At 34.3% G+C, this 10,767-nt stretch overlaps 1 protein-coding gene across 1 annotated transcript; it reads left to right on the forward strand.

Annotated features, from left to right (window-relative positions):
- Positions 1 to 408: 408 nt before the first annotated feature.
- On the forward strand, positions 409 to 2,294 carry LOC141661386 (cytochrome P450 736A117-like). Its single transcript, XM_074468390.1, has 2 exons — positions 409 to 1,390; positions 1,475 to 2,294. Exons 1-2 carry the CDS (start codon positions 449 to 451, stop codon positions 2,135 to 2,137), a joined length of 1,605 nt encoding a protein of 534 aa, XP_074324491.1. The 5' UTR covers positions 409 to 448; the 3' UTR covers positions 2,138 to 2,294.
- Positions 2,295 to 10,767: the final 8,473 nt, after the last annotated feature.

Below are 10,767 nucleotides of genomic sequence, written 5' to 3' on the forward strand. Positions count from 1 at the left end.
CAGAAAAGTTCCTCTCCTTGCGGTTGCAGCTTTATGTTGTTTTTAGTGTACTTGCAATAAAAAAAAAAGAAGAAGAACCATTTGATATTCAGACCATTCAAATCTGTAACACCATCAACTCACTCTACTGTAGCTTGTGGAGTTGTGCTTATATGACATGTTTGATGCTGATAAGGGATAGGATTGTTTCGTCTAAGCGGAAGTCAGTGTTGGATAAAAAATTCATAATATTTGATATAATTTCAAATCTAATGTACACTGTTAAATTTTACTTTTTTCAGACTTAGAAACTATAAAATTCAAAAGATCAAAATCATATCAAACATGCACAATAAAATATTAGAAAAGTGGTTGAAATAATAGATGAGTATTCACTCATTTCATCTATTTAAACACAAGGTATCTAGACTTGCAGTGCATAGAAACTAACACAAAAGAAAAATATATAATGGCTTTCATACAAGGAGACATAAGTTTGTTGTTCCAAGACCTTGCGGTTGCTGTTCCACCTTTCATCATCTTGCTCTTCTTCATGAAATGGTTATTTTTCAATGGCCCATTGAGCAAAAAAAACTTGCCACCTTCACCATCAAGACTCCCTGTACTAGGAAACTTCCATCAGCTAGGACTGCTTCCTCATCGCAGTCTCGGATCTTTGGCTCAGAAACATGGTCCTATGATGCTGCTTCACCTTGGCAGTGTGCCTACTCTTGTACTCTCCTCCGCGGACGCAGCCCGCGAAGTCATGAAAATTCAGGACTTATTGTTTTGTGACAGGCCTGATTCAACTATTTCCAGGCGTCTGCTCTATGACGGGAAGGATATATCTGTGGCACCTTATGGAGAGTACTGGAGGCAGCTAAAAAGCATCAGTGTTCTGCAGCTTTTAAGCAACAAAAGGGTCCAGTCTTTTCGTGAACTAAGAGAAGAAGAAACGGCCCTTATGGTGAACAAGATTAGAGACTTGTCCTCTTCTTCGGTACCTGTGGATTTAAGCGAGCTGTTTGTGACACTAACCAATGATGTGTCTTGTAGGTCTGCGTTTGGGAAGAAGTACAGCGAAGAGGGAAGTGGGAGGGAATTTAAGAAGCTTATAAAGGAGTTTCTTGAGTTACTGGGTAGTTATAGTTTTGCGGATTTTGTTCCATGGCTAGGATGGATTGATCAAATCAGCGGTTTGGATGCTAAAGTGGACAGAGTCTCTAAGAAACTAGATGAGTTCCTCCAAGGAGTTGTTCAAGAACACATGGACAAAGAAAAAATAAATCTTGGAGCAAAAGATATTCATTTAGAACATAAGGAAGACTTTGTTGATATCTTGCTCAGAATACAGAAGGAAACTACTCATGGGATATCAATCCAAGATGATAGTGTCAAGGCTATCCTCGCGGTAAACACTTATCGTGGACACTTCTTTATTTCTTTTCTATATTACATGTATGTTCTGCTAAATTTTTTTTGATCAATGTTGTAGGATATATATGCCGCTGGAACTGATACCACGGCTACAGTCCTAGAATGGGCAATGTCAGAACTCTTGAGACACCCATATGTTATGAATGCTGTGCAATCAGAGATAAGAGAAATTCTTGGTTGTAAACCTGACATAACAGACGACGATTTGGAGAAAATGCAGTATCTGAGAGCTGTGATCAAAGAAACTCTTCGTGTGCATCCACCAATACCGTTGTTGGTTCCAAGATCAGCACGCGAAGATGTGAAAGTAAACGGCTATGACATTGCTGCTGGAACAATGGTTATAACTAATGCATGGGCTATAGGAAGAGACCCTGCAACATGGAACGCACCAGAGGAGTTTCAGCCAGAGAGATTCTTGAATTCCTCTATCGATTTTAAAGGACAAGATTTTGAATTAATTCCCTTTGGAGCTGGCAGAAGAGGCTGCCCGGGAATTGCTTTCGCGATGGCCACCAATGAATTTGTGCTGGCAAATCTTCTGCATAAGTTTGATTGGAAGCTTCCGAATGGAACAAGTGCGGAGAATTTGGACATGAGTGAAAGGCCTAGTTTAACAATTCAAAAAAAAGTTCCTCTCCTTGCTGTTGCAGCTAGTGTATTTACAAGAAACCAAGAATCTCTTTGGCTCCAGCACTCTCAAGGTAGCTTGATGTTGTGAAAGTTGTTTCTGTTTGTTGAATAAAATATGATCCATTTGGCGATCCATCTAGTGCCAGTCTTACTAGACCAAGTGTCAGGTTTAATGTTACCAGAGTGTTGAACATGCTATAATTTATTTGAAATAGTGCTCTGTTGTAAAAGTTATTTATGTAATTATGTTTGTTAAATAAAAGCCAGACCTACCTTTGTTTTAGGGATTTCACTAATAGTTGACTCACCGACTCACTGTACAAGTGTCAAGTAGTGTGTGTTAAGCATGTGATTTTATGTAGGCAACAACCCATTAGAAGGATAGAGTATGCAATAGTTTTGCGAAATCCGAGACTCATTATATTTCCTACTTGAAAGTTGGGACACTGGAAATCTAGCAAGGAATCTGACTTGAATCCCGACGTGATTAAGTTGATGGAATCTCAAATAAACTTGGACACCAAATTACCATTAATAACCTTTATTAATAAACAAAATCCCTTTTTAAATAATCTATATCTATACTATATATTATAATAACCGGAATAGAGATAATTTGGTTCAAACATTTTGTTCAACCGTTTGGTTCAACGATAATTCCCTAGTTTTGATTATTACAAAAATAGATAAATAGTGTTATATATCTAATAAACTACTAAATTATTAAACTACTACTAAATATAGTATACTTATCCTACTAAACTACAAATACAACTTATCATATTATTAAAAGATATAAATAATAGTGTTACATATCTGCTAAACTACTAAATTGTTAAACTACTAGAAATAGTCTATTTATTCAACTAAATTACGACCACATGTTATTCTATTATTTTGGTTTCACTTATTCATATAACTTATTTTCTACTTTTGTATGCCTTTTAATTCTACTAAATTTTTGATTATACCATTTATTCCTGTTATACTTCTACATATATTATGATTTTATTAAATTTATTAAATTTGGTTTTATTTTTGTTATCTTATACTTCTACATGTCGTATGATTTTATCAAGTTTAGTTTTTTTTCCCTAATACTTCTATTTATTAAGTTTGGGTTTATTTTTGTTTCAGCCTTTTGGCTTTAAGCTTTGTGTTCTTTATTCTCTTATGTATTGTTAATTCAATATATTATACGTGTTTGGTTTCATCAACTTTTGATTTACCCTTTTTGAATTTCATTATAACTCTATAATTTTTATTCTTTTTTTTTAAAAATTTGTATGACATATAATATTATATGTATTATTTAAGCCTTTTTAATTGCAATTCTTATATTGATTTCAACTCAGTAATCCTATTTATCATAGGACTAAATAGTATATATTGTTAGGTATGAATACAACACAGAGGGGGGTGAATGTGTTTTGGCTTAAATGTTTGATTTTTGATCGACTTTGGCTTTAGCAGTTGGTTGTTGTCAATGATTTAGTAGAATAGATGTTAAACATAAATAACTATGCAAATATGTAAAACAAAGATCTTCAAAACTCACTTAATTTTATATTAAAAATCAAGCAGTGTTTCGCTACAAAATCTCTAAGTTCTTGTTTTAGAACTTAGCTTCTTTCTTGAGAGAGAATACTAGATTTTCTTTCTTGATTGTTACATCTGACTAAGGACCAGTGTTAACTTTATAACTCAGTTAACTGCTGGTTTACACAGTGTGTAATAAACATGCTATTAGCTTTTCTAAACTGTCACTTGTCATTTCTATTTGCAAATCTTCCATTTCTGGCTTAACATATCTTTAGCATCCCGTGTTTACTTTAATCTCCTCTGTCAATTAATCTTTGTCATTGATCTTGCACATCTCTCAAGCTGCTTTTTGTAGACTTGTCAATCCAGCTGTGTGAATTTGTTTGTTGATTTGCAACCTTGGATATTGAACTATTCTGCAATTCTGTACTTAGAGAAATTTCTTCACTTCGAGATCTCTAATTAAGCTGTAGAGAACTCGACATCTCGATAGGCATGTTGGCTTGTCGATATCTCTGAAACTTCATTGTTGACTTGACTTATCGACAACTCTGAGTTCTCTAGTGAATTTTAGTTTATCGATAACTCAGAGTTCTCTAATGGACTTTGGCTTATCGATAACTCAGAGTTCTCTAAGGAATGTATACTTGTCGATATCTCTGAGTTCTCGAATGGGTATCTGACTTATCGATATCTCCAATAGCATTTCCTGAGTTCTCGATAGACAATTCCTGAGTTCTCGATAGGCAATTCCCGAGTTCTCGATAGGCAATTCCTGAGTTCTCGAATGACTTCTATATAACACTAATTCTGTGACTTGTAGAGATCTTGACTTATAATGTTTTTCACCAAACAGAATTATTCAACTCCAAGCTTCTTCATAATTTTTCTGAGGCATGACCTTCTTGATCTTCTTCCAGATAGAATTCTTAGGCTTGATACTGACACTGTTTAGAGAAAAATGCTTCAGTCTGCTCCATTTACATTTTACAGACATTAAGTGTTACAAGTATAAATTACAGATTAAGGTTACAGTACAACTTACTTAGGGTTGGCCCCAAGCTTAACTGATTGCTAATGACATTGTCAGCATCAGTAATCTTTGACATCAGATCATTGAAGATTAATGACATTGATAGCTCCAGTAATCTTTGACATCATCTATCATATATTACAATCTCCCCCAACTTGTTCATTATGAAATTATGCACAAGTTCTAATTGATGATGTCAAAACTTTAACTAAATGCAGAAACCAAAACCAATCTTCCCATCAGGTCTTCTTTTGTTGAGTTGCATTTAGATTTATTCAACATCCATTAGCTGTTTTGGCATTTAGATATATTCTCCCCCTTTTTGACATTATCTCCAGGAAGAAAGATCCAGCTAAATGCACATTGTTCAAGCTGCTGTCATTGTCCATTTGGAACACTGTCTGCAGCTTCAAGCTTCATTGAGATTCATGGTGATGAGTTTATCAAAAAATAGAAGTTTCACTTAGATCTGCAGAAAAAGTCTGTTAGTGATAAAAGTCCTAAGCTCTCTGTTCTTTTGAATAAGTTGTCTCACCAATTCTCACTGCACTAGTCTCATGACTTTTGAGAGTCAGAGTTCCCTCACAAGGATTACTAAATCCATACATTCATCTACCTCTCCTTTTGCCAGGAAGGATCCTGCCTCTCTTATTCTTTGTTTTTCACTCAATATTTTCTCTTATCCTCACATGAAAGGCTCAAATGTTGTTTGACCTACATAAATAAGAGGTGGCTGAGAAGAGGTAATCTGTGATCAGATGATTAGAGGAAGACCATATAGGGCTAATCATACTCATTTCACCAGAAAAATGAGTGCATAAGCATCTATGACTGGGGTCACAGTTTGACTCACAGATTGCTCTGTGGTTGTGACTGTGTGTTGTCCTCCACTTGTAGTGGGAACCTTCATTGGAATTGGAGAGGATTTGACTGGGTTACTGTCATGTACACCAGCCTCAAACCTTTGTGCACCTTACAGAGCATTGTCACATAAATGTGACAAGATTTCCCTTCTTATGACATTGTCATAGGCAATTGTTCTTCTAGCTTTGACTGCTAAAACAGCTTCTGCTAGAGTTATGAGGGGAGTTGTTCCTTATTGAGGAACCTCCAATTGAATTGGAGAGGATTTAGATAGCTCCCCTTCAGGAGTACTACCCTCAAACCTTTCCGTCTGTGAAGACTGTTTGTGCACATGAAGTTGCAAGAGAAACACTCATGAAATATTCAGTAAACTGATAAACTTTCATGTTTGGTGGATTCTTTTCTCAAACAACAGAACAATCTGAAGATCATCATAAAATTGCTGTCCTTTTGTAAAACATGTGGCTCTTGAGAGTCACCTGAGTGGGATTGTGTTTGAGTTTGTGTTTGTGTTGTTGTGCCTGGGTAAACCACAGTTTGGTTTTGAAGTGTTTTAGCTGCAGTTTTAACATTAATACATGTGAATTGATTATTTGAATTCCCTGTTGATGTCTTGTATTAGACCTGTAATGCATTGAACAACTGTATATCTTTAGAGTTTCATTAGACAAATACATTATAAGATATTTTAGTTGCAAGCATTATTGCAGAGAAGACAAAATTTAATATAGATATAAGCACATAATAATTATTACACAAACAAGAGATTTCAAGACAAGAATCAGAACTTTCATTAAAAATGAAAACATAGTACATTAAGACATAGATTTAACAAGTAAATCCTAATCCTAACTACTCTAATTCAGACTCCTTCTTCTTGGCCTCCAACCTCCTTGCCCTGCGCTGGTAAGCTCTGGACATGGAGTGTGCAAGAGAGATGATCCTCTCCTGTAACTCCAAAGCAGCAAGGCGTTGCTGCTCAGCCACCCTGGCTCGTCTCTCCTGCTCGAAAGAGGCTTCCATCTCAAAGAAAAGAATGCTGATTTAATCATTCCACGAGAGTTCGTAAAAGACCTCAAGTGGAATATCAAAGGGGCTGTAAACAACCCCCTTGAGATGGTCATGAAGTCTGATATGATCAAAATACACTAGATCATCATCCAAATGATGAACCGGATGGTAAGCTCCATGAATAAGTCTGTTGAATACTGGGGCATCCATTTGAGTGAGAAAGAGAGAGATGAACAGGAGGTGAGTTTGAAATTTGATATTTGTTGAGAGTAGGAGAGTGATGAGTGATAAAGAGTGAAGCGTTTTAATTTATAGAGGGAGTAAAGATAGAAACCAAAAGACTCTTGAGTTGCCTGGATAAAAAGAGTAATAATCACATAAGCATACTTGACAGCTAGAAATGACTTGTAACTATTCCCCATGCAAGTACTCAAGAATATTGGTTTATTTTAAAAAGTAACTGTTCCCCATGCAAATAAGCACGTACTCCCTACACAAAAAGTAACTACTTCTATCAGAATATAGTCAAATAATTTAACCACTATCAGCGTACTCAAAACAACACAGATAATGTACTAGTCTATTAACATTGTACTAACTAATTTTCACGTAACCAAGAAATCATATAAGCATGTAAATGTGTCAATAAGTCAGAAAAGTTAGAGACAAAGTATGTCAAAAGTATTTTTATGAACATAATTTATGAATTAAATTTGTTCAGTTTTTCATACTTTTTGCTTCTCTTGATCTCTCATTTATTAAGTTCATATATTGAAGATATGAAGTAATAAATATTCAGTTTACTTAAAATTTTGAAAAATTCCAAGTTCAAATTAATCGAGAAGTCTGGGTATTTATGGAAAAAGGTAAAATACTTATCAAGAAGTCAAATAAACGCTTGATATTAAACTTATCGAGAAGTAATTTTGAATTTTGAAAAAGGTACATTCGATAAGTCATTTTATTAATTCTTTTCGAGAACTAAGAAATGATTTATCGAGAACTCTGATAAATGCCCAGTTTGTCCAAAAAGGACTGAAATAATTCTAATTTATTTGAATTGAATCAAATTGAAATCTGAATAAATTTTCCAAAAGTATTTGTCTAAAATAATTCATTGAATTAAATTATTTTAGTTCTGAGTTATTAATAAGTCTCAAAATATCCTTGTCGAGAACTCTGTGAATTAACACTATTAGAGAACTCTACATGGTCTTATCGATAAGTCATAATAGAGCTTATCGAGAAGTCATTCGAGAAGACTGTAAATAGACTTATCGAGGACTCACTCGAGAACTCTGAAATGACTTGTCGATAAGTCATTTTGACTTATCGAGAACTCAGTTCTCTATAACTTTGAGTACTGTTATTCTGCCTTGTGTTAAATTTACACATTTAAGATGTAAATTAACAACTAAGCAGTTTACTTAGAATTTTGAAATATTCTAAATTATTTTTGAATTTTTAAGAGAAATAAATATACAGAGATTCTGAAATATTTATAATTCATATTTCAGTTAATTTCCAATTAAATCAAACTAGGTTGATTTATTAGAAATTAATCTGCTGCAATACATTAGCTGAGTTCTTGCCTTAGGATGAAGAATTGAGCATCCCAATTTCACTCACAAGTCTAGTGAAGGTTGCTTCATCCAAAGGTTTAGTAAAAATGTCAGCTAATTGTTTCTCCGTTGGAACAAAAATGAGCTCAATGGTACCATTTGTAGCAAGTTCCCTGATAAAATGGTACCTAACATCAATGTGCTTTGTTCTAGAATGATTAACTGGATTAACTACTATAGATATGGCACTAGTATTGTCACACATAATAGGAATTTTGTGTAACACTAGACCATAGTCCATTAGCTGATTTCTAATCCAAAGCACCTGAGCACAACAACTTCCAGCAGCTATATATTCAGTCTCAGCTGTGGAAGTTGACACATATTGTTGTTTCTTACTATACCAAGATATAAGTCTTTGACCAAGAAATTGACAGCTTCCACTAGTTTTTTCCTATCAACCCTGCATCCAGCAAAATCTGCATCTGTGTATCCAACAGCTTCAAAACCAGTTCCCTTAGGATACCATAATCCCAAGTTTGGAGTTCCCTTTAAGTATCTGAAAATCCTTTTTACAGCCACCAAATGTGATTTCTTTGGATTGGCTTGAAATCTGGCACATAGACAAGTAGCAAACATGATGTCTGGTCTACTAGTAGTCAAATACAATAATGATCCAATCATCCCTCTATAGCTTGAAATATCCACACTCTTGCCTTTCTTGTCTTCATCTAACTTGGTTGCAGTAGACATTGGTGTAGATGCTGGTGAGCTATCCACCATACCAAATTTCTTCAATAAGTCATTCACATATTTGGTTTGGCTGATGAAAATACCATCACTTCTTTGACTAACTTGAAGGCCAAGGAAGTAACTCAATTCTCCAATCATGCTCATTTCATACTCACTCTGCATTAGCCTAGAGAATTTTTGACAAAGCTTTTCATTTATAGATCCAAAGATGATATCATCCACATAGATTTGAACTAGGTATGAATACAACACAGAGGGGGGGGGGGTGAATGTGTTTTGGCTTAAATGTTTGATTTTTGATCGACTTTGGCTTTAGCAGTTGGTTGTTGTCAATGATTTAGTTGAATAGATGTTAAACATAAATAACTATGCAAATATGTAAAACAAAGATCTTCAAAACTCACTTAATTTTATATTAAAAATCAAGCAGTGTTTTGCCATAAAATCTCTAAGTTCTTATTTTAGAACTTAGCTTCTTTCTTGAGAGAGAATACTATATTTTCTTTCTTGATTGTTACATCTGACTAAGGACCAGTGTTAACTTTATAACTCAGTTAACTGCTGGTTTACACAGTGTGTAATAAACATGCTATTAGCTTTTCTAAACTGTCACTTGTCATTTCTATTTATAGAAAAGCAAATCTTTCATTTCTGGCTTAGCATATCTTTAGCATCCCGTGTTTACTTTAATCTCCTCTGTCAGTTAATCTTTGTCATTTATCTTGCACATCTCTCAAGCTGCTTTTTGTAGACTTGTCAATGCAGCTGTGTGAATTTGTTTGTTGATTTGCAACCTTGGATATTGAACTGTTCTGTAATTCTTTACTTAGAGAAATTTCTTCACTTCGAGATCTCCAATTAAGCTGTAGAGAACTCGACATCTCGATAGGAATGTTGGCTTGTCGATATCTCTGAAACTTCATTGTTGACTTGACTTATCGACAACTCTGAGTTCTCTAGTGAATTTTGGTTTATCGATAACTCAGAGTTCTCTAATGGACTTTGGCTTATCAATAACTCAGAGTTCTCTAATAAATGTATACTTGTCGATATCTCTGAGTTCTCGAATGGCTATCTGACTTATCGATATCTCCAATAGCATTTCCTGAGTTCTCGATAGACAATTCCTGAGTTCTTGATAGGCAATTCTTGAGTTCTCGAATGACTTCTCTATAACACTAATTCTGTGACTTGTAGAGATCTTGACTTAGAATGTTTTTCACCAAACAGAATTATTCAACTCCAAGCTTCTTCATAATTCTTTTGAGGCATGACCTCTTGATCTTCTTCCAGATAGAATTCTTAGGCTTGATACTGTTTAGAGAAAAATGCTCCAGTCTGCTCCATTTACATTTTACAGACATTAAGTGTTACAAGTATAAATTACAGATTAAGGTTACAGTACAACTTACTTAGGGTTGACCCCAAGCTTAACTGATTGCTAATGACATTGTCAGCATCAGTAATCTTTGACATCAGATCATTGAAGATTAATGACATTGATAGCTCCAGTATCTTTGACATCATCTATTATATATTACATATATTAATGAAATAATAAAAATTTTGAAATCATATAATAATTATAATATTTTTATTATAATCATAACACCAATATCGTACTCAATAATTTGGATTAAATTTTTTGAGTAAAAATTACAATCTTTAATATAACACTTATATTATTATGATTTTTAAAAATTATTTAAATAGATTAACTAAGCACGTGCTTGACACGGATTATTAACTAGTGTTTCCTAAAACCAAAACAATCCGAATCTGGGACTCATGTTTACTAACACGTATTCTATCCAAATTCAAAACTGTTACTTAAAGCCAAGGCTTCCTATCCGAAGCAAGAATTTTTACAAACTAAGGGTAATTCTTCCTCGCAGATAGCTAACCATCTCATCATTAGGCAGAAAAACAATCACATCATCTCGTGTCTTCGTT

This window comes from Apium graveolens, chromosome 5 (assembly GCF_009905375.1).
Source record: "Apium graveolens cultivar Ventura chromosome 5, ASM990537v1, whole genome shotgun sequence".
Classification (NCBI taxonomy): Eukaryota; Viridiplantae; Streptophyta; class Magnoliopsida; order Apiales; family Apiaceae; genus Apium; species Apium graveolens.

Bases quoted from the DNA above. Each gene is read 5' to 3' on its own strand.
- LOC141661386 (XM_074468390.1), top strand. From the start codon at position 449: ATGGCTTTCATACAAGGAGACATAAGTTTGTTGTTCCAAGACCTTGCG. The intron at 1,391-1,474 runs GTAAACACTTAT...TCAATGTTGTAG, and splicing joins GTGTCAAGGCTATCCTCGCG to GATATATATGCCGCTGGAAC.